The sequence below is a fragment of the Triturus cristatus genome, chromosome 11 (genome assembly GCF_964204655.1).
Source record: "Triturus cristatus chromosome 11, aTriCri1.1, whole genome shotgun sequence".
Lineage (NCBI taxonomy): Eukaryota > Metazoa > Chordata > Amphibia > Caudata > Salamandridae > Triturus > Triturus cristatus.
The window spans coordinates 903,418,881-903,444,041 of record NC_140594.1 but is presented as its reverse complement, the minus strand read 5'-3'; the positions used below and the strand labels follow the sequence as shown (position 1 = coordinate 903,444,041).

General features: G+C 42.2%; 1 protein-coding gene across 3 annotated transcripts in view; it reads right to left on the bottom strand.

Moving 5' to 3' along the window:
* The window catches only part of MME (membrane metalloendopeptidase), a 523,853-nt gene that overhangs the window by 214,443 nt on the left and 284,249 nt on the right, over positions 1-25,161 (bottom strand). For all 3 annotated transcript variants that reach the window (XM_085634818.1, XM_085634819.1, XM_085634817.1), the window contains exons 5-7: positions 18,632-18,712; positions 18,456-18,551; positions 18,230-18,348 (exon numbers count right to left, since the gene is read on the bottom strand). In XM_085634818.1, the coding sequence (XP_085490944.1) occupies positions 18,230-18,348; positions 18,456-18,551; positions 18,632-18,712 (296 nt within the window). The remainder of the gene's footprint in view (positions 1-18,229; positions 18,349-18,455; positions 18,552-18,631; positions 18,713-25,161) is intronic.

Below are 25,161 nucleotides of genomic sequence, written 5' to 3'. Positions count from 1 at the left end.
TCGAAACCGAAATTCTAGACAATCTAGAAATGAAGTTGTTTAAGAGAAAAGCCCAGCCGGCAATGTTTGATTCTTTCCACGTATGGCGCAAAGAAGCCAAACAGAGAGAAATTAGGAAGACGAAGAAAGAACAGAAAGAGAAAGGGTTGACTTTAATGGAGTCTGCTAGGCAGCTGCATGTCAACGAGACCGAGAAAGCAATGGAGATGGCGAATAGAAAATATAATTTGGCAATTGATAAATGTTACCCTGTATTGCCATCTTGTCCTACTAAGCCGATGGAGGATCATGAGAAGGATCCTCTGTTGTCTTACCTGTTGAATTCACCTCCACCGTATGCACAAGGTATTACAGTACCACAGTTACTACCTGTTGTACAGCCAGCTGCTGGTCAGCCTGGAATAGTTGCTCCACTTCCTTTGATTCCAGCTCCTGTCCTTCCCGTGGTTAATGTTCCTTCGGCACCCCCTCTTCCTGGGTCGCCTGTTCCGCCTTTGCCTGTCGTTACGCAAACTGCTTTACCTGCTACCCCTACCCTTACTATTTCATCTGCTCCAGCTGCCCTATCCCCGAACCCTGTGAACATTCTGACTCCGCTTTCCGTTCGTCGGAAAATAACCGACTCTGTAACTAATATCTTAACTCCTCTCTACAGGTCTTTAATTGAGACCCCCGTTTCTGACTCTATACAGAGACGTAGCCAGCTTCCTGGTCCTCAGGAACGAGACATGTTAGATTCGACAGCTCTTAGGTGGATGTCGAAAGCTGTGAAGTATGATGCACAAAGAGTGTTAGATACTTTTATGCAATGGAATGAACCTACTCAACGTTATGTTTTTGACGTGATGTGTTCTCTTGTGCGTGAAGAATGGGAAGATGATGACTTAGATTCCGTCCCCTCTGATCTGATAAATATTCAACAGAAGTTCGCCGCAGGAATGGTGATAGGTTCAGAAGTAAGAGGAGCGATAGAACTGATTTTAGCTCATAGGGATGATTCCCCTCTTCGAGCGACAAGAGACCCTGATGGTTCACCGATTACTACTAGGAAAAAACGAGGTCAATATCCGATGAGGGAAGTTCCGCCGATATGGCGTGATGCAGTTCAAGCTGATGGGGCTAATAATATTGTAGCTGCCCCGGCACATTTCCAGAGAGTGTGGATACACATCCCTTGGAAGCGGGCCGAAGTATTAGCAGTAAAACAAGCGTTACCAGACCCACGTAAAAATCCTGCTGGTTATTACAAAGAGTTAACGCAGACAGTTCAAGCGTGCATCATGAATTTGAATCATGAATTTGGCAGACATTGAAATGTTATTTGGTAATGTAGTGCCACAACCTATATGGGCCAAGATTCGGCAAGAGAACCACCCAGTCACCTTAGGAGGTGATTGGCCAGTTATTGTAGCAGCAGATGCGCAACAAGTTGGCGGTGCTAAACCTGAACCTCTGATTGCTGCCCTACCTGGCAGAATAATTAATCTGATGAAAACGCTGATGCCAGCGTTACGAGTTAATTGGGATAAACTATCGGCATGCAAACAAAAGAAGGACGAAAGCGTTTCTGACTTTTTCACTAGATTTGAAGAGACCTTCGTAGACCACAGTGGGCAAGATATGAGTACTGAAGGAGGCCAGAGATTGTTCGTCGACAAGTTCGTGTTTAATTTACTACCTGAACTTAGTAACAAGTTAAAGGATTCTGAAAGTGCATGGGCAGTGTCGACGACAGCACAGATACTTGCAACTGCTCAGTATTACGAGAATAGAGAGAAAGAAGAGAAGGAAAAGTCAGAAAAGAAAACAAAAGATTTAAAGACTAAAGTTCTTTTGCAACAGGCGTATCCGCCTCGTTCGAATCAGTCAGATTCACAGCAGCCACAATTCCAGCAAGGGACGTCCCAAAGATTTAATTATGGTTTTTCCCGACAACAGTTAGCATGGAATCAGTGTGCCTATTGTAAAAAGGAGGGTCATTATAAGAATGAGTGTCCGGTACTGCACGCACAGACTAGTGGTGTCCCAGCTCAGAGAGGTACTGTTGGATTTATGCAAACTCCTAGAGGTAGAGGACGTGGTACTATGACACCACAGGCTGATCGCCAATCGAATTATTTCGATCAGCGAAATGCACAATCTGTGCAAGCAGGTAGATCTCCACAGTACCATGCTGAAGATTATCATGATCATAATGAGGAGATTCAGAGAAGCGAGTACTAGGACAGCCACAGGCAAAGAGAGGGAGTAGTATCAGTTCCAGTTGATCAGAGTGGACCTTATGTCGCAGTAGTTACCTCAGGCGTGGTCGAACCGTTTCTGTTGGATACTGGTGCGGCAAAAAGTTCAATTATGCATGCGAAACTCCCTGGCGCACCTTTGTCTGGCTTAACGAACACTTCAGTAGGTTTCTCAGGCGCCCCTGTTCACAATCCTGTTTCTAGTCCTTTGTCAATATCTGTTGGGCCATGCAAACTAGAAGCACCCCTTATCCTAACAACCGGTTGTAATGAGAATCTACTTGGTTTAGATCTGTTGAACCGCCTACATGCGACACTGTACTGTTCTCCTTCGGGAGTACAGCTCACATTAGGCAAAAGAGTCATCTCTCCAATGTATATGTCGATGGATAAGCTCCCACCGGAGCTGCGTTCTCTCCCTGATACTCTTTGGGCAACTGGTCCTAACGATGTAGGCCTCTTGGAAATTCCCCCTTATGTGGTAAGTCTGAAAGCGAATGTTAAATTCCCACGAATCCCACAGTATCGGATTTCGAATGAAGGGGAACGTGCACTCTTACTGATTGTGAAAGACTTAATACAGAAAGATGTGATTGAGGAAACTAGAGGAAATGTCTGCAATAGTCCTGTTCTGCCGATTTTGAAACGTACTGACCCTTCCAAGCCTCCAATCTACAGATTTGTGATTGACCTCAGAGAAGTAAACAAAATAGTGATTCCGCAGTTTCCTGTGATCCCAGATATCACTGCATTATTGACGTTGATTCCTGCCTCAGCCTCATGGTTTAAAGTTATCGACTTGAAAAATGCATTTTTCAGCATTCCGATAGCCGAGGAAAGTAGAGACATTTTTGGTTTCTCCTTAGGAGGTCGCAGTTTCAGATTCAAGCGCGCTCCACAAGGTTATTGTGAGAGCCCTTCAATTTACAGTCAAGCATTGAAGAGTCAATTAGATGCTCTTGTACTTCCTCCTGGTGTTGCTCTGATCCAATACGTAGACGATCTTTTACTGGCTGCTGATGACAAGGAAACTTGCAAAGCAGCTACAATTTCTCTATTACGTCATTTGTCAGACTTACATCACAAGGTGTCACCTTCTAAACTGCAATATTGTTGCCAAGAAGTGACCTACTTAGGTCATCTTTTGTCAAAGGAGGGAAGAAGGTTGACCCCAGAGAGAATCAAAGCAATCTCGCAGATGACTGTACCAAGTACACAGAGAGAATTGCGTGCGTTTTTGGGTATTACGTCATACTGCAGGCAATGGATCCCAAATTTTTCTCTCATGGCAAAACCATTGGTAGCCCTGACTGGAAAAGGTGTTCCGAGCCCTTTGCCATGGTCTGATGAATGTCAACAGAGTTTCTCCGACTTACGTGATGCGCTGTGTTCAGCTCCTGTGTTGGGTACTCCTGACTACAGTAAGCCGTTTACACTATATGTCCATGAAAGAGAAGGTTGTGCTTTGAGTGTTTTAACGCAACAATTTGGTGACAAACAGCGACCTTGCGCATATTTCTCATCCACATTAGATCCGGTAGCCAAAGCATTGCCAAGTTGTTTGAGAGCTACAGCAGCAGCTGCAGTGTCTATTCGACAGTCTGCTGGACTTGTCATGAACAACATGTTAGTAGTCATGGTTCCACATGCTGTGGATACACTCATGAATCGAACGAAAACTCAGCACCTCACCAGTGCTAGACTATCAGGCTACGAGCTGACGCTTTTGGCAAGTCACATTCAGATTAAGCGATGCAACATATTGAATCCAGCAACGCTGTTGCCGACTACTCAGGAGTCGAGTGATTCAGAGCCCCATGACTGTTGTTTCAGAACTGAGGAAGAGGCAAAAGGTAGGATTGATTTGAAAGATACTCCGTTACTAGATCCAGACGGCACCTTATATGTCGATGGGTCGTGTTTTAAATTACAGAATGGTGATGTGACGGCCGCGTATGCAGTTACGACTTTGAGTACGATTGTTGAGACTGCAAGAGTAAGTCAGAATTCTGCCCAAGCTGCAGAATTAATTGCACTAACAAGAGCGTGTGTTTTAGCTGAGGGAAAGAGAGTGAATGTGTTTACTGACAGCCAATACGCCTTCGGCGTATCACATAGCTTTGGACGTCTCTGGAAAGAAAGAGGTTTTCTCACGTCCCATGGAACTAAGATCCAACATGGACAGTAAGTCAGTGATCTATTGGAATCCCTGACCCTACCGAATGAAGTTGCGATTGTGAAGTGCAGTGCACATCGGAAGATTACGGATGATGTTGGCCGTGGGAATGCGTTTGCTGATGAGGTCGCCAAAGAGACGGCCAAGAACATGACGAGCCGAATGTATGTTGCAACGTCTGCAAGATGGATTGCTGAATCAGGGATGTGTGAGAATACGATTGAAAGTGTGAAGTCAATCCAGAATGAAGCAACTGAAAATGAGAAGAATGAATGGAAAGAGAAAACGGGTAAAATGGATTCAAGTGGATGTTGGGTTGATTTGTCTGAGCAGCAACGTTGGATATTACCTGATGCGTATGTACTTGCGGTAGTCACGATGGCGCATGGTGCGGTGCACATCAGTTCGAAAGGGATCTGTAAAATGTTAGCTCCAGTATGGAAGAACGATAGAATTACTAAGTGTGCGGAAAGAGTGGTGAAAAATTGCATGATATGCCTGATGCATAATCCTGGCAAGGGAACCCCAACCCCAACTGGTCATTTTGCTCCCCCTTCTTGTCCCTTTGAAGTGATTCAGTTGGATTATATCCACATGGATAGGTGTAACAATCTTAAATACGTCCTAGTGGTAGTCTGTGCCTTTTCAAGATGGATTGAGGCATATCCGTTAAAGGATAACACTGCTATGTCCACTGCCAAAATCCTTCTCAAAGAGTACTTCCCCAGGTATGGTATGCCACGGATTGTTTGGTCGGACAATGGAAGTGAGTTTGTAGGGAAAGTTATGAAGAGTGTGTGTGCGGGTCTGGGTATTACCCAGAAATTTCACAGTGCGAATCACCCACAGTCAGCGGGTTTGGTTGAAGGGTACAATGGCACCCTGAAGCTGAAACTTGCTAAAATTCAAGCTTCCACTGGTCTCTCTTGGCCAGACACACTGCCTTTAGCTCTACTGTCCACCAGAGCGACTGTACACTCTCGAGTAGGGCTTAGCCCATATGAGATTGTGTTCGGTCGTCCTGCTAATGTTTGGGGAGTCCCTAGGCCAAAGGAATTCAAACAGATTGAATACCCAATGTTGATTGATTATCTTTATGATCTGACTGCTAAATTAAGCCTTATTCATCAACAGGTATTCGAATCCTTGCCTAAACTGCCAGAGAGTCCAGGCCACACGTTGAAACCAGGCGACCAAGTTGTAGTTCGGAATTTACAACAAACTCGGAACCTCCAGCCAAGATTCGTGGGTCCGTTCCAGGTACTCCTCACAACAAGAACTGCTGTACGCCTAGCTGGAAGGAAAAATTGGGTGCACGCTAGCCATACGAAGCGTGTCCCTCTCCCACTCCCCTATGACAATTGGGTTAGACAGGGATTTGGTGTATCCGAGACAGAACCTGTTCCTAGGCACATCCCTTTCAGTGATGCAGAGTACATAACGGACCACCCACGAACTGAAACACAGAACTTTGACACCTCAGCAGGAACCACTCCTTTGAATCCTGGACCGAGTATTGTACAAAGTGAACATTTGTCACCTGTGGAGTCGAACATTTCCGCACCTGTAGACCAGCTATTTCAAGATCAGACAAGACCCGGAAAGTACAGATATAATCTACGTTCTCATGTTATGAACTAATGACATTGCATAATTACCTTTCTGTTTGAAAACTGTTTTGATCTTACTGCATTCCATTCAGTCAGGAAGTTTGCTCAAAATTCTTTATCTTTTTGTTTTTATTGTTTCTCTCACCTTACCATCTGGGTTACCGTAGGGTCGTAACGTGTGCCTTGTTTTAATTTGCAGGGAATCAGACACAAGGTCGGTTTCTTCTGTCTATCTTGGGAACTCCCAGGGTAAACAGAGGCAAGTTTTTAACAGGTACAAACCATCCGTTGCGAACGGTTGTAGAAGATGGAGCTTCCTGAACTGCGACGGGTTAATGTCATAAATGTGCACAAGACGAAGCTATATGACATATTATATAGCAAATGTTTTCTAATGCAATGTACTCTGACACTTCTAATTGTTTTGATAACTTTGGTAGGCGGAATTATTTTTGGTATTCAGTTGATCTTTACACCTGTTACATCTACAGTATCTCCCCATGTTCCTGTTTCTCCGACTGTTGTTTCTCTCCATTCTTTCCATCCTTTTCCTGCCCACGAGCAAGCTCGACGCTCTGAGTTTATAAATAACACTTTCATTCAGCTCTTGCACCAACATCAACTAGTGGTTAACACAACAAACTGCTGGGTGTGTGGCTTGATACCACATACCATGGACAAGGGCATCCCTTATCTGGTCCTGCCCTTTAGTTATAATGGATCATTCTGGGCATTTCAGACCATGTTCGCTTATGCCCTAGAGACCTATCCTCCACGACCTCCGCGTTCCACTCGGTATAACTCTGCTAATAGAGCCTTGGTAAAAGGAATCACTGACATGGTTAGAGATGTCAATAATACTCCGTTCATTCCCAAGGATGAATTGCGAGTTTACATGGGTTGGAATGTTACGGAATATGGCATTACTCTGGGTGAGAACAAACGTAAAAGCTCGACTCCGATCTGGGTCGTACCCCACCAAGGTCAGGTCTGTTTGCAAGGAAATGGGAGGAATCCGAAAGCTCGACTAGGGAAGAGTGACTGTATCGAAACATATGTTTTCCCGTCACAGTCTTCCCCTGCATTCATAGCTGCTAAGGGTACCTATTTTGTTTGCCAAGACAGAGCATACACATGGTTGCCTGCTGACTTCTCAGGCTCATGTTATATCGCTCAACTGCTACCTCCGACATACACTGCTGCACCGGACTATCACAAAACTAGAGTTGTGAGAGGTGTTTTCAGTAAGGAAGATACTGCTGACCAAGAAGCAGGAGACTTCTTCAAAGGTTTCCTTCCGTTCTAGGGGCCTATGGCCAACAGTAGAAACTTACGTCAACTAACACGGGTAGTCGAATCCACTATCACCGAAACTGCGGGTGCCCTTAGTAACCTGACAGCTGAGCTTCAAGCGGATCGCCTCATGACGTTACAGAACCGTATGGTTCTTGATGTGTTACTTGCAGATCGAGGTGGAGTGTGTAAGATGATCCAATCGAGTTGCTGTGTTTTTATCCCAGATAATGCGCCAACGGTGTACAAGGCCATCTCTAAGTTACATAAGATTTCTGACTCTATTCAGGTAGAGGAAGGTGACTGGTCATTAATGGGATGGTTCTGGAGCCTGTTGTCTGCGTGGGGATGGAAGGTTCTGATAGTCACTGGTGTTGCGTTGGTATTTTTATTTTCGTGCTGTCTCATTGTCCAGTGTGGTCCTGCCTTATGTAACCTCTGCATTTCAACATGCGTAAGAAGACCACCTGTTTTTAGAGATACGCCACGGGATAGAGTAATGCTTCAACAACATATCAGTGACCTGATGAACATAGAAATGGATTCTGACATAGAGTGAGTTATTGCCTATGTAAGGGCAAAAGGACGGTCTGAGGTTCTGTAGCGATCCGAACCCGTGAATTCGGTATCGTAGTACTGACACGATTTCGGTACCAATGAACCGCAAATGATCCATTACATGCATGACAGTGTTTTCGCTACGCAACTAGCATGAATTCACTGAGAAATAGGGCATTCTATTGTAAAGTCATGGCATCCATTTTAGTTACGGCATCCATTTTGTTTCTTGCCCTCACATAGTCAATGAACGGGCGATGACCCCGGCAGAGTCACCTTGTTAAGGACACGTAAGCTCAAGCCCCGAGAAAGGCTGACGCTACATGACTAGGCAGAATCAAGCTGCCTCCCCTGCCTGAGGCCAGTCCTGCTATACTGGTTCTCGTGTCCATTGTCCTGACTGAAAGGCCAAAGACGGTAGCCATGCCCGTTTATGATCCATAAACACCTCTTATCCTACTTTTCAATCCTTTGCACCTGGCTCTGCTCCTCTCCTTCTGGGCTTTTACAATGGGGAGGTTACGATTTTTATGATGGGGAGGATCGGACAAAGAATGGAAAACTGTCAAGGGAACCTGATCGAATACCGAAATCCTACGACTAATTATTGTTTGATGTCTATTTACTGTTTGTTTGGGATACCGGGTTGGGCATGAGAAATATTCGTGTAATGTTGCCTTAAGACATTTTGCGTGTATTTAAAGAACAACCCACTTAATGCAATTTGAACAGTCTCGTAGATTCTGCCTCTGTGTGGTTCCTATGACTTCTGTGTCCCTGCAGTAAATAAACCTTGGTCTTTGACGCCACCATCGAGAAGCCCGTGTCTCTGTTTATTTGTGCACCGAGACAGGAGGAACTCAGGGGTCTTTGGGTGTTGTTTCCCTGACACCTCTGGACTCTTAAAAGTCCAGAACCTCACAGTGATGAAGATGATAATGTTAATAAAGTCACTATAAACAAGTTAGAAAAGCATTTTGGACAAAAGATAAACAAGGTGTCAGAAAGACACAACTTTTTTTTCTAGAATTCAAGGAACAGGAGAAAAAGTGAAAATGTACATTGCTGCTTTGAAGAGATTATCCAAGGCATGTGAGTTTGAACTGTTATCAGATTCCCTTATTAGAGATCAATTAGTCCGAAGTACCAATAATCCCAAAATTCAAGAAAAGCTCTGAGTCGTTGATCCTGATCTTAAACAAGCAATTGACATTGAAGTGAACACACTTCTGATTACATTAGAGAAGAAAGTGGGAAGTGACACCAAAGTGGAGGTAAATGTAATCAATAAACAAGATAACATCAAAGAGATGAACCACAAAAAACAGGCACAGAGTGGAAATAAGCTCAGGTCTGACAGATGCGGCAGCTCAGGGCATCTTGCAAATAATTTGTTTTGTCAGGCCATCACATTAATATGCCACAAGTGTGGGAAGAAGGGGCATTTGGCTGTAGTATGCAGGAATCTGCATTCAAAACCTGACTTAGTTACTGAACAAACAAACCAATCTGAGACTAAATTAGAGTTCCAATTACAGAATATTATTGATGTAACAAGTTTTCCTTCTTGTAGAATTACACTTGATAATATTCCTGTAATGGTGTTCGCTGACTCGTGTTCACCTTACACATTAGTTGAAAAAAATAGTTTTTACAGTTGTTTCTTGAGAAGCAGAGTGAACTAGTAGTGTTTGACATCAAATCAGGGGGTTACAATAGGGATCCCATGCCGTTATTGGGCATGACCACTATGAAGATTAGTTTCAAAGGAAGGAACACTTTTGGAAGAATTTACGTTACTAAAAAAGGTTCTATTTTATTGGACTGGAGGCATCAAAAAGAGCTGGGTAACAAATTAGACCCCAAAAGTCCATACCAAGTACTCCTAGTGGACCCTTCTGTGTGTGGTAATGATGTCTGCAGTGATTTCCTTGAGGTATTTATAGATAAATTGCATTTATTAAAAGACTAGCAACATAGCATTAAGTTAAAATTCAAGGCTAAATATACAGCACATAAAGTGAGTCCAATTCCTCACATGATGCACGCCCTTTCCAGGAAATAACTAAACAGACTGCTAGAGTTGGGGTTCATTAAACCTATAGAGAGTTTAAAATGGTTGGCTCCGATAGTTTTAGCGACACAAATCTCTAGCAAAGACATAAGATTGTGCATAGATCTCTGGGATGTCAACACTAACATATGGGTGGACCGACAACAACTTGCTCGCATTCATCAGCTCCTCACTTTGATTAAGAATACAAGCTGTTTTAGTGTTTTAGACTTATCCTCAGCATATCACCAAGTGTAGCTTCAGCCTCAATCATGCCACCTCATCTCATTTGTTACTCCCCTGGCTGCATCCCAGTATTAGTGCATGCCTGTAAGCCTGGCATCTGCTCTTATGTTTCCAGGACAAGAGCCCTATCAATTAAGGAGCACAATGAAATGCTTAGAGAAGTGTTAAGCAGTTATAAAATTAAAGAAGGAAAAATAGCAAATGGGTATGGGATCCATAGCAAATTTAGGACACACCATTTCCCAGGATGGTATAAAGCACAAACTCAATCTTATAGAATCCATTCAGATTACTGCAGCTCCCATTAATGTTTAAGAGCTTAAACCTTTTGGGTTCTCATAATACAATTTCGAATGTACACAGAGTTATGCCAGTATTGTGGAGTCTTTGCGTAGTTTGCTTAAGACGAATATTCCTTTTGTATGGAGTGAAGAGTGCCAAACTGCGTTCACATCTGTAAAAGTTAGCAATACAGTAACCCCTTCTCTGGGCAGATTTGACCCAACTAAACCCACCGTCCTAACCACAGATGCCAGCAATAAGGATGTAGGAGCTAGTCTGACTTCTCCTGTTGTAGTCCCAGACACTACATGGTCTAAATTAGCTCTTGACATAATAGGCCCCCTAAATCTGAAAGTCTTAAATGAAGCTTTAATCCTGGTATTAATAGATTACCACAAATGCTGGGTTGTCATGAATTGTGTACATCAGATTAACACTAATTCTTTTATCCAGTTTCTCGAAGATATTTTCTATTAGGAAGTTATTCCAGATAACTTAGTCACAGATAACTGAGCACAGTTTACATCCAATCTCATGAAGGAATTCCTCACATATCTTCAAATACAAAATCAACTGCTATGTATTTCCCACATGTAAAAAGGGGGGACAAGGGCACCCAAAGGAATTGGACAGGGACCTTGGGTTGATACGTATTACAGGAAACAGTGGTCCCTGAAAGCAAAATGGTAGAACAAAAAATGAATATAGTCAAAATTGAAACTATATTATAGCCAATGTCCAGCCGGGCATGGCAACTTTAATAAGTAGAGGTTGTTAACAGTGATCCAGAAAATGTAAGTAGAATCTTGGTGGGACACAAGCCTGTATCCTAGGACTTACATATCATGTTGACAACAAATAGTAGAACACATTCAGGCAATTACATTGATCTTTCTTTTTAGAGATAATGAGTAGCGAATTATCTGGTATTCAAATTGCCACCTTCACAATATATTACATATAGAAATATTTAAAGTGTAGGGTGGACAACAGAGTCGACGGCGTTTCGATCCTTGTAAGAGGGATTCAGGATCATCATCAGGACTATTTAGTTAAATTGCCCATATTTAGAATGCCTGAGTAAACATAGGACAATAGGGCAAACGTAAAACAAACACAGGTATGGAAGGAATTACATGGGAGGAAAGGGGAAAAAAGAAATAGCAATGAATCGATTTATAATTACATATAAACAAAACATTTAGCATCAGAACGGCACTATGTCAGATCAGGGGCTAGTTCCTGGTTGCATTCTCATGCAGTGGTACTATAGCGAGCATTCGTCTACTGGAAACGAAAAGATTGATAAGTTACAAGGGAACCAGTGCGGTTTATAGGAAAGATTGCGAGATACGCTATGGAAAAAGTAGCGAGAAATAGTAGGTGATTCATACACGCTAAAGTTGCTGAGGATTATCATTAGTTGCGGAGTGCGGAGTATACCGGTGAAACGTAGGAGGGTGCTGCATAAGGAAACATGCGGTTTCGGAAGGGTGACAGGAGGCGGTAACGGAGTGGGAGTGAGTGGGGGGAAAATACCTCATGTTGCCATGGAGGCAACGAAGCAGGAGTGAGTGAGGGGAAATTACCTCATGTTGCCAAGGAGGCAACGAAGCAGGCGCCGAGTCACGGTCTGGCAATGTTACGTAAAAAATAATGAATAAAAAATGGTAGGATCAATGCCTGTGAAGAAATAAATATAATAAGTGGGGCGAAGCGTAGTGGAATGATCGTAGGATGTGCCGTGATTAAAAGGGCTTACCTACGGACAACTACTTCCGGAATGGAGGGCACGGTAAAGTGTGATGAGAAAAAGTGAATAATATCAGAATCCAAGAAGTGAGCGGAACAAACAGGTGGCGGGTCCGCAGTGGCGAGGCTTACCTTAATGCACTAGAAGAGATGGGTTCCGTGGCCATGCAGGGGACAGCGTGTTCGGACGATGCCGGATCAACTGTGAAGGCGGAGTTGTAATGCTACATAATGTAGGTGTGTGGGCAGTCACATGGGTGGTCATGTGATCAGGGAGTGGTGCCATGCAGGTGAATGGGTGAAATGACGGAGAATCGTGGCGCCATATTGGAAGGGTAAAGAGGAGGGGGTTAGTTAAATGAAGAGCAAGGCAGCCAGCGAGTTTAGAGGTAGGTAAAAGAAGGGAAAAGTGTGGAGGCATGCCTTGACAGAAAACGAAAGTATTATGGAATTACAATGGATATTTATATACCGCATAAGACATAAATACAGTATATACATATATTTTAAGGGAACCAATACCCATCAGGCAACCCAGTAGTGGGAAACGAATACCATTGTTCACGAAGCACTGGCAACGAGGTATGGTACCCATGAGGGTTAAACCTTAAATAGGTACTGATAGTGTTCCAGTCAGTGTTCAAGAGATTGTAAAATGAATTGAATCCAAAAAGTTCATAGTAAAGAGGTCCAGTCCTCAAGGCGATTCAGCCCTCTGTGTATGCTTCCTGTCTTGAGAATCCAATTTAATTCTTCCTTGTTCAACAGTTGGGCGAGATCAGCGCCCCTGGGTGGGATCTTCACTACAGAAATTACAGTCCAGCGTATTTCATCCTCAGTGTGGCCCTTGGCCTCAAAATGTTCGACCAATGGTGCATTGGGGGTTTTGCATCTTAATCTGCTTCTGTGCTGACAGATTCTTATCCGGATTTTTTGTGTGGTCTGACCTATGTAAATCATATCGCAGGGACATAAGATTGCATAAATCACATTACAAGTGTTACAGTTACTGAATTGTTTGTGTGGTTTACGTATATTTCCATATACAAATTCTTTGCAGTCAGTGGTAAAGACACACACAGAACAGTTGCCGCATTTATTGTGACCAATCACAGATGGTAAGGACCAATGGTCATGAAGGGTATTTGTATATGGAAATATACGTAAACCACACAAACAATTCAGTAACTGTAACACTTGTAATGTGATTTATGCAATCTTATGTCCCTGCGATATGATTTACATAGGTCAGACCACACAAAAAATCCGGATAAGAATCTGTCAGCACAGAAGCAGATTAAGATGCAAAACCCCCAATGCACCATTGGTCGAACATTTTGAGGCCAAGGGCCACACTGAGGATGAAATACGCTGGACTGTAATTTCTGTAGTGAAGATCCCACCCAGGGGCGCTGATCTCGCCCAACTGTTGAACAAGGAAGAATTAAAGTGGATTCTCAAGACAGGAAGCATACACAGAGGGCTGAATCGCCTTGAGGACTGGACCTCTTTACTATGAACTTTTTGGATTCAATTCATTTTACAATCTCTTGAACACTGACTGGAACACTATCAGTACCTATTTAAGGTTTAACCCTCATGGGTACCATACCTCGTTGCCAGTGCTTCGTGAACAATGGTATTCGTTTCCCACTACTGGGTTGCCTGATGGGTATTGGTTCCCTTAAAATATATGTATATACTGTATTTATGTCTTATGCGGTATATAAATATCCATTGTAATTCCATAATACTTTCGTTTTCTGTCAAGGCATGCCTCCACACTTTTCCCTTCTTTTACCTACCTCTAAACTCGCTGGCTGCCTTGCTCTTCATTTAACTAACCCCCTCCTCTTTACCCTTCCAATATGGCGCCACGATTCTCCGTCATCTCGCCCATTCACCTGCACGGCACCACTCCCTGATCACATGACCACCCATGTGACTGCCCACACACCTACATTATGTAGCATTACAACTCCGCCTTCACAGTTGATCCGGCATCGTCCGAACACGCTGTCCCCTGCATGGCCACGGAACCCATCTCTTCTAGTGCATTAAGGTAAGCCTCGCCACTGCGGACCCGCCACCTGTTTGTTCCGCTCACTTCTTGGATTCTGATATTATTCACTTTTTCTCATCAGACTTTACCGTGCCCTCCATTCCGGAAGTAGTTGTCCGTAGGTAAGCCCTTTTAATCACGGCACATCCTACGATCATTCCACTACGCTTCGCCCCACTTATTATATTTATTTCTTCACAGGCATTGATCCTACCATTTTTTATTCATTATTTTTTACGTAACATTGCCAGACCGTGACTCGGCGCCTGCTTCGTTGCCTCCTTGGCAACATGAGGTAATTTCCCCTCACTCACTCCTGCTTCGTTGCCTCCATGGCAACATGAGGTATTTTCCCCCCACTCACTCCCACTCCGTTACCGCCTCCTGTCACCCTTCCGAAACCGCATGTTTCCTTATGCAGCACCCTCCTACGTTTCACCGGTATAATCCGCACTCCGCAACTAATGATAATCCTCAGCAACTTTAGCGTGTATGAATCACCTACTATTTCTCGCTACTTTTTCCATAGCGTATCTCGCAATCTTTCCTATAAACCGCACTGGTTCCCTTGTAACTTATCAATCTTTTCGTTTCCAGTAGACGAATGCTCGCTATAGTACCACTGCATGAGAATGCAACCAGGAACTAGCCCCTGATCTGACATAGTGCCGTTCTGATGCTAAATGTTTTGTTTATATGTAATTATAAATCGATTCATTGCTATTTCTTTTTTCCCCTTTCCTCCCATGTAATTCCTTCCATACCTGTGTTTGTTTTACGTTTGCCTTATTGTCCTATGTTTACTCAGGCATTCTAAATATGGGCAATTTAACTAAATAGTCCTGATGATGATCCTGAATCCCTCTTATAAGGATCGAAACGCCGTCGACTCTGTTGTCCACCCTACACTTTAAATATTTCTATATGTAATATATTGTGAAGGTGGCAATTTGAATACCAGATGTTTCGCTACTCATTATCTCTAAAAAGAAACATCAATGTAATTGCCTGAATGTGTTCTACTATTTGTTGTCAACATGATATGTAAGTCCTAGGAAACAGGCTTGTGTCCCACCAAGATTCTACTTACATTTTCTGGATCACTGTTAACAACCTCTACTTATTAAAGTTGCCATGCCCGGCTGGACATTGGCTATAATATAGTTTCAATTTTGACTATATTCATTTTTTGTTCTACCATTTTGCTTTCAGGGACCACTGTTTCCTGTAATATGTATTTCCCACATGACAATGGGCTAGTCGAAAAAATGAATGTTTGCAGAGAGCAGACGTGATGGGCACACCTGCCAAACCTGCCCTTCAAGATACCGTGTAGGCATACCCAATTGTAACACGTGAATTTCTCATTTTGCATTTTTGAAAAGTTGAACTCCCAAACCAAAATTGTCTACCACGTGGTTAAGGAAGAAGGGTGTGCATGTGTGGTGGACAGGAGTGAAATATCTGGGAAAATATCCCAGCATCAGGATAAATACAAACACAGGTATGATATCACCAAACATGTAAAAACTCCAGAATTTTGAGAAGGAGAGTAGGTCCGAGTGGATCTTCCCAAACCATGGAGAAAGAATGATTCCAAGTACTCTGAGCCATTTAGAATAACCAGGGTGTGCAGAAATGTAGTGCATTTTGAAAATGGTTAAACTTGGGGCATGGAGAAAAAATCGTTTACCACAACTCCACTCAAAAAACATTCTTGCCTAGATGGCACAGAGATTAAGGCATTAAATTGGAGTGCTCTTAATTTTCCTTTCCAAATATTTATTGCAGTGATATGTGTACTAGCCGTGCCTCCCTTGGGGTCCTACTGGTTACATCTTTGAGATATCATGGTTGTGTGAGGTTTATTATCAAGTATGATATTTCCTATTTCCTTGTTTCACATTTATTCCACTTTCTTTATATATGAATTTAATGACTGTGCTTTGCATTTTTACCTCTCCCAGCCAAGGGAGGTGTGTTATAATTTACCTTGTTCGAACATTACTTTTCCCTCTCCTGTCCTACACCAGTTGGAATGATCTCCTTGAAGTGTCACCTAAAGGTTCTATAGCTGACTCCAGCTGACTGCATCCTGTGGTGGTGTATGACTTGAATAACAGAGTCTTACAACTTCTTGTCAGTATCTTCACTTAATAGCACACAGGCTGACTCATACACTCTAATTTTGTTGTTTAAATGGTTCTTTGTATGAGGGTGACCTCAGTGACTTGTTCTCCTGCTGTACAGTGCCGAGATTCCCCCTTGGTTGAGTTGCACTATATAAAAAAATTAATAAATAAACACATACCTAACAAAATACAAATAAGCTGCATTTTCCCTTCCTTAGTAACTATTTCCTCCACTGAGGCTTATTATTCCAACTATGGCAAGCTGCATTTTCTACTAACAACTATCAAGTTGTATATTTTTTGTTTACTGATCACTCCAAGCAAAAAAGGGTTGAACGGGGAAGTGCATAGAGCTATAATGACCCAAAAAAAGCTTAGGGTCTAAACATGACAAAATTAGAGATCATAAATTGGTCATAATGTAACCTTCAGCGCACTTCGTGTGCAGACAGTAATTGTTGTCTTTTGGCAGTAAGGGGGGGCTGAAGTGATAAAGTTGGCTTTATTCGGGCGAGTGTTATAATGCTCCATTTTGCCACATAGCCATCAACCTGTCTTGTTTCTGTCAGATGCTCTAGGCCAGCAGAAGAAGAGGTGTACTTGCTTGGTATAGTAGGGATGTGATTCCCACATCAGTGACTACTTTGTGCCTCTTTCTTTTTGACTTTTAGGATCCCCAGGATATCACTCTACTCCACTAAGTCTCAGCAAGACAGACTACTGCCGCAAACTGATGTCACAATATAGAACCAGGAAAATACTGAAGTGGATGAAAAAACTTTTGTAAGTATCAATCTCTGAAAGCTTGAGCAGTACCAACCTGGACTTACCTAAAGGGTGATAACAACATCAGGGTGAGGTAAGATAGCCTGGGTTACTACTCGCATTTCAGCACATTCTAAGGCACCTTTCTTTGTGAATTGTACACAGTTTGAAACAGGACTCCAGTTTGATCTACGATTATATGAAACTCCTATCTCGCTTGACGTACTTTGCCCATGCTTAACTTTTCTCTTAAGAGCCACACTTCTTTAACAAATTCCAGCTAGGTTTTCCTCACTACCTCTTCCATGTTTATTGACTTTGGTTCAGTATCTCTGTTGTAGCGTGTGCAGGATTACCATCTCTCTTTAGAGGAACTACTGAATTGAAAGAACATTTAGAGAAACTAAATTACATTCTTCTCATATTTGAACAAAAAATATTAAATGGCTTATTTAAAAAAAAATATAAATATAACGTGTGGCGGAAATTCCACTTAGGTTTGATTGCCCAACTTCAATGTAATAGTCCTACATATACAGATACGTGTGTGTGTAAGTGCACTATGAGACCAGAGAATAACTGTGAAGTTTCTATAGCGTATTTTGAAGCCAGAAAAAGAAAACAGAAAAAAACGAACTAAATGTTACTTGTGTCTCGTGGTATAACTTTTGAGGCTATATCCTTGCATTAGTATTTAAAAAACAAGAACGTCAAATATCGCAGAAGATTGGATTTTATGCAAAAAGAGATGCATGCCAATACAAAATTGTATCTGAACAAGAAATTGAACATACACAAATCCCTAAACCAGGGCAGCTCAAAAAATGCATGGTAAAATTGAAATAAAAAATAGGCCATCCATCTTCCAAATATGGATGTACGGGGATCTGCGTCATTGTCATATTTGATTCATAGTTCTTTAATAACTACGCTCATATTCATTTTCTGCATCGTCAAACTTAAAATGAGACCACTCAGATCTCACAATTTTTATGTAACCATTGTTGAAGCTTTGAAAATAGAGCAACTGTTTTCGATTCTTGCTATTGTATAAACTTACATGAATTATATGCCGATTCGAGTCTTTATCATCCGTCCCAACGAAGAAGCTGAGAATTATGTGTCTTCCATATTGTAATTTAAATTCTGCAATCGCCGTTTCTGCCCTCCACGCTGCACCTGAGAAAATATGGATTGCATGTATCCATGTTACGGATAATCTCAATATTAAATTGCCAGTGTTTACAATTGACAAAAACAAACTCAATGGTATTTGTATTACCTACCATAGACTGTGTCCCAGTTGTCTGTTGCTACTGGCCAATCGTAAACCCTAGGGAGTGTGTTGATTAAGGGCTCGCCTCCTCTGCTATTAATCTGGGCTGTATATCAATGGTATGGGTTAGTTGCAGAAGCAACTGATTGCAGGTTCACAAATAAATTGATGGTATTAGCAACTTACTTTCATTTAAACAGGATTGATACAACGTTTTCGCTTTTTGGATTGCGGCTATATCTTGGTTGCTGGGTTTTTCCAAAACATCTGAAATAAAAGCAGATAACGCTAAGATATAGTCAAAGGACAATCAAATCAAACATCGGAAAACTAATTCCGTGAAGCATAATCATCGGGAATTACTCTCGAATTCCATGAGATTCGGATAAATTATGCAAGAAGAATAATGCTATGATCAACACTATTTCGTAGCGCAAAAATGCTTCATTTTGGACGAGAGGAGATGTTTTTCACTAAGAGAAAGCACTAAATGCAACAAAACAGCTAGAATGAGCAGCGTATCATGCTTGCTAAATGTGCTTGTAAGAAATTGAGTTGTTGGTTGACTGGGGTGTGAGCCCTGGCCAAGCAGCAACCACAATCCTTGTTAGAGTGAGGCACAAGCCAACCCTAAATTAACCTGTTCTAGCCCTCTTGTAGCTTGGCACAGAGCAGTCAAGGTTTCAACTTAGAGGAAATGTGTAAAGTATTTGTGTAACACTTCAAACAGTAATAAAGTGAAAAACACCACACAAAAAAGATCCCACTCAGTTAGAGAAATAGAGATGTATTTAATACATACAACAAGACCAAAATGACAAAAATCGATTCAGTAGAACCAGAGATATGCAATTGTAAAGATTTCACTAAAAACAGCACCAAAAAGCACAAAGTGGCAACCGTTGATATCTAGTCACGCTGGACTGGGACAAAGTCACAAGTTCAGGCAGTCCATGATGGAGCATGAGCCGGCTACAAGGACACAGTTAGGCAAGCTGAAACAGAATACCTTAAATACTGGTTTGCGGACCTTTGTGAGGCTCAGCGTCGAAATGTGTCATGCAACCAAAGCGATGCATTAGTTCCGAGGTGCGGAGAGGATGCGGTGCGAGATACTGCGATGTCGTCGAGGATCCTGTTGATGAGGGCTTGGTCATTGAGGATGGGTCAGGTTAGATGCGCCAGTTTCGAGGCACTACAACACGGAGTTCAGTGTCGTCATTGAGGCTGCCATCAATGAAGGATGTGGGGGCCTGCACCGTGATGCGTCATGCAGCAGTGGTTCCGAAGAGGTTGCGGGCTGCGCCCGAGATACTGGTCTTTACAATGAATCCTAACCACGCAATAGCGGCGACGTGTAGACCTTCACAGGGTTATGCAGCACAGCAGATGGAAATGCAGCAGTTACGCTGGATCTTTAAAAGCTGGCACAGCACCTTAAGGCCACTTCAAAGGGCCCAGGACTGGGGTGGCAGGGTCCACGTGCAGTTGCATGGTTGATGGAAGCCTGTTTTGTCCCTGTGGCTTCAGATCAGGAGGTCAGCCAGCTAGCCCATGGAGTCACTCTGGGGTCCTGGGCTCAAGAGTTGCAGGCCCAGTCCTCCTCACCAAGGAAAGAGGGCTGCAAAAAAGATTTCAGCACAGCAGGGCAGAAGTACTTCAGAGTAGTAGTCCAGAAAAGTGTTATTCCTTTCAGCAGCCCAGCAGTCGTTCTTCCTTGCAGAGTATCTACAAGTGCAGGATTGTACTGAAAAGTTGGTGTCTGAGGTCCACTGTTTATACCCAGTTGTGCCTTTTAAGTGGGAGAAGCTCCTAGAGGTATGCTTTTAAAGTTCACAGGTGGCCTGACTTCCTTACCCTGGATCCAGACTATCTACAGGGGGTATATAGCCCTTTGTGTGAAGGCAGGACACATTTTCTTCAAGTGTACGTTGGGCTGTGCCCAGCTCCTCCCTCCTATCCTGCCAGTGATAGCCCATCCTGGCACCCCTAAGCTCCCTATTGTGTGTGGCTGTCTAGGAGAAATACACAAAGCTCAGCTGTCAGCTATCCCTAGTCGTGGTACCCAAAGGTACCAAATGACTAAGGCTGGAAAATGCCAACTTTCTAATAGTACTAGAAAAGGGTGCGTTTTTGCGCACCCCGCTGCTGCACTGCTTGAATGAGAACAATGCTTAATATAAACCACTTTTTCAAACTCGACCATATTTAATCCATAGTAATCAAATAATCTTCAATTCAAGTCGTCCAAATCTTGTATATTCATAGAATCAATCCGAAGACAGCATAATTGCGCAAAATACTTTATTTTCGCATTTTCAAATACTTTCTGTTGCCAATCCAGGCTTTAGCATAAGTATGTGCGGCCAATCGTATTTCCTCAGGACTCACAATAAAACCCAATGCATTTCGAACCTGTGCGGTTCTTCGTCAGGGGTCGCTGTAAAAGATTAAAAGAATCCACTTAACCAACCACTCGCAGTCAGACCTTCCTGTGAGACTTCCAAATCCTAATTTTCCCTCTTACTCTATCCAGATGTCACCTCCCAATTCCAACCCTCATTCATTCACCAGAAAAAACGAAATCCTTTCTTCAAAACAAAACGTGCTCAGTGCTTAAACAGTTAATTTCGCCTCTATGATTCCCCAAGAGTCACCACCCTTGATCGTGAATTCACATCCTCAAACAAATAAAATGAAATAAAAACAAACCCCAGTTACCTCATGTAAGCCGTGTTCAGCATTATGACCTCTACATGCCGCCCTTCATTCCCAAAAAGTCATCTTGTGCTCCCTTTCCCTCTAATAAAACTTGAAAAACTCCCACAGGTGTTTTCAATGTAACCACGTGATTTCTAAATTCAAATGAAATACCTCCATTCTTGTAATCCTGCTAATCCGACTACAGAACCCATAATGCATTGTCCCACCCAAAATAAAACCAAAACACATTCCACCCTGTAACTTCGAAAATCATAACAGATACAACACAGAATCATAAAACAATGCTGCATCAGTAAATTAAATCAGTTTAAATTGTAAAACAATAAAATGCAACCAACATGAAAAACTCGAATTTATCAGTGAAAGTCCATTGAGTATGAGATGCGTCCATCGAGTGTTCAGATTCGCCATCCTTCCAATCTGATATGATGTACTGATTCACAGCACTGCTTGCACGCATCCATTTGTCAGTTTCAGCTAAACAATTTATATTTCTAAGAGGTGTGCATTCGCCATTCATACACTTGCTGAACTTTCTAATAGTGCCATTTTCAACATTTTAATTTAAAATGTGACTTTTCATAAAATTAGGATTTTTAATTACAATTCCAAGGACAACAAACGTGAGCTCGTCACCAGCTCCCATTTGAAAATTACAGACTATAAAATGTAATAGGGCAACTCCAATGTTGTCCTATGGGATAGGTAGGCCTTGCAATAGTGAAAAACAAATGTAAGAGTTTTTCACCACCAATACATGTAAAACTTAAAAGGACACATCTTACTTTTTAAATACATTGCTCTCTGCCCTCTGAGCTCTCCAGGGCCTACCTTAGATGGACTTATTTGTATTAAAAAGGAAGGTTTAGGCCTAGTAAATGTTTAATTTTGCTAAGTCAAAATGGCAGTTAAAAACTGCACACATACAGGCTGCAATGGCAGGTCTGAGAAATGTTTAAAGTGCTACTTAAATGGGTGGCAAAATCAGTGCTGCAGGCCCATTAGTAGCATTTCATTTACAGGCCCTGGGCACAGGTAGTGCCACATTACGAGGAACTAACAAGTAAATTAAATATGCCAATTGGGCATAAGACAATTCTACCATGTTTTAAGGAGAGAGCTCAAGCATTTTAGCACTGGCTAGCAGTGATAAATTGCACAGAGTCTTAAAGACAACAAAAATAAATTTCACAAAAATAGGGGGATTCAAGCAAAACATTGGAGGATGATCCTGAACAAAGGGCCAAGTCCAGCAGTGCTCTTTTGGTACAATTTTTTCCCAATGTACTCGTGACATTTAGCTCTACTTTCTTAGTGCAAAATGTTCTCTTATGACCAAAATAAAAGTGGGGATGCATTTTGTGCTAAGAAACAATGCTAAATGAAGCAGAACACAAATAGTGAGCCGCAACCGGCTGCCTGCGCTCACTAAATGTGTTCTTGCAGTAGAACTTTTCACCTGTAAAGTACTCAATCATGTGAGGAGGAGTAATTTTGTAATCACTGGTAATTCTGAGTCAAAAAGTATACCAAATTACTCCCATTACCCTGGTGTAAATAAAATTCTCATATCACACAGGAAGGGTCAGAGGAGGTTTATAGACCTGCAGAGATTGACGCCCCAACTTAGAACCAATAACAGAAAAGTATCCCATGGTCTACATAAAATGAAAAATGCTCACTTAGGGTATTTAGAAAACCTCTCTCTGCCAAACAAAACATACCTGAGCTCCTCCCTCTCAGAGAGTGGGTTGTGGCCCGCATTATGACTAGGTTCATAATGTGAGGAGGTTACCCTATGATGAAGCATGCCAACTTTGGGTGGGTGAGGGAAACTGTCCTTTAAAAGAGACGCTTCACTAGCACTTTTCAGTTTTTGTATTCCCAGGGGTTCTTTTGTTTTTATGTGTGTAATTAAAATTCCAACCACACCTAGTTGGTATGCATCAGCATGGTTGTATTGCCCCTGTTATGTCAAACAAACACAACAGCAACACTGTGATCTGGATATGCTCGCTGTCATAGATGGTACTGTTAAGTCAGGTACAGCAGTTTGCTGATGTAAAGTGTGCATCTGAATAAAATATACTTTCATATATTTAGAATTATGGCAACAAATCAAAATTGTGAAATGTCCATTGATCAATCATACTTATTACACTCATAGTATGGATAGTTTTCTCTAGGATGTAAATTGAAGAATATGCTTCAGTGCATGTTGTACTAAGACTTTTGCATGGCGGCAAGCCAGAAGAAGGAAAAAAAACTATTTTCTCCTTGGGTAAAGATATTTCCTATATGATCTAATCAAGTTAAGGAAGTAAATAAAGTTTTTTTGACAATGTTAGCAAGCAAACAGGCATCCCCCATGTAATAAAAAATGATTTCCCTCTTTTAAAACAACTCGAATGGTAAGAATGATATAAGGGAAAAAATAAAATTAGATTTATATTATTGACAATAATAGATGTACATCATCTAAGCTAATGTGTGAATGAAGTTCTCCTGAAGGATAGCACAGTCAGAGATGTATTTTTCACTGAGGCATAGGCATAGAAATTCAACACTGTGCTCCATCAGTGTTCCTTAATCATGGGATGAGGACATAAGTGACAAATTAATGTAATGATAGTCCATTAATGTCAAAATGCTGACATGTTATGATGACTCACTTTAAAATATGTGCGATAGACAAGAAAGTGATTGAAGGAATTGCCATTGGTGCTCACTCAGACTACATTCCAGTCCATTGTTTTTGCCCACTGTGGTGCTTCAGCCAGAGTTCAGCCGCATCAAATCAGTCTTGGTCCTGCTTGAATAGGAACAGTAAAGCCCAAGCTGCCAGGCCAGGTTTCCCTGCACATGGGTAAACAAGCACCCTCCGACTGGTTTCTGCCTAAGTAGGCCTCATCGGTAAATTACAGCTTGAGTTGCTGTACAGCAAGCTAAGGCCCTAAGCCTGTGATATCCATCCATATTGTGGCTTCTACTGCAACAAACAACAGAATGCTGGTAGGAATGCTTCAATTAATCAAAGATTCTTTTAAATATTGCATTTGCATAAGCAAAACATCTAAGTAGTTGACTTGCAAATAACTTGAAATCATATTGTAAAGTTTTCCCTTCAATTTAAGACTTCCATGTGTTTTCTAAATCATTTTATTACCACAAACTGTATTTATTATCGAAGAAGATCAAAACTGTCTGTCAGATACATAACATTTTCCTAACTAGGGTTTTCCTAACTGAAATGAGTAAACTATAAAACGAAGCATCGTTTTCATTAGCACGCAAGACTCGCCTTAATAATAATTGATGGAATACTAAACCCCAATACCACTTGTGTTGCGAAAATCATGCTAGCCCTTTTGATATGCTGTTTACGATTTGAAATGAAATGATTCAATAAAGCACTGCACTAAGAAAACATTCAATGGCTAATTCTTCATTTGGGCCTCGTCCCTCATAAATTAAGTGATGCTAGGTCTTTAGGCAATAAATAATAAATAATCACAACTTAGAGGACAAGGAAAATGGCTTTCTAATATGACCTTGAAAGTATTATATAGACAATCAAGAGTCACGAAATATGGTGGCGTGGGCAACCGCCAGGAGAAATGGCCACTTTCTAAGGCGGCTCCGTCCGAGTGCGCCGGTCCACGTAAATATCCGTACCTTACTGATCCGGTAGCTGAGTGCAGAAGAACTTATGGGGGACCGAATAAGCCGAGCCCTGGCAAAATACGATCAGCGGGTCCGGTGATCGGGCCGCTGACGTACTTCGCTAGGGTGCCTCCCTAGTAGCACAGACTCCGCTGAACCGCTGCCCGCAGTCCCGACCTGACGGGCCCGCGACGTTCCTGTCCCCTTGAGGTGCCCCGGAGACCAATCACAGGCTAGGCGACTGGTGGGGCTGCTCTGGACCCGACGCGTGTTGCAGTGGCGGCACATAGAGAGGCTTTGTGGCAGAGAGAACGCAGAGACACCTTGGA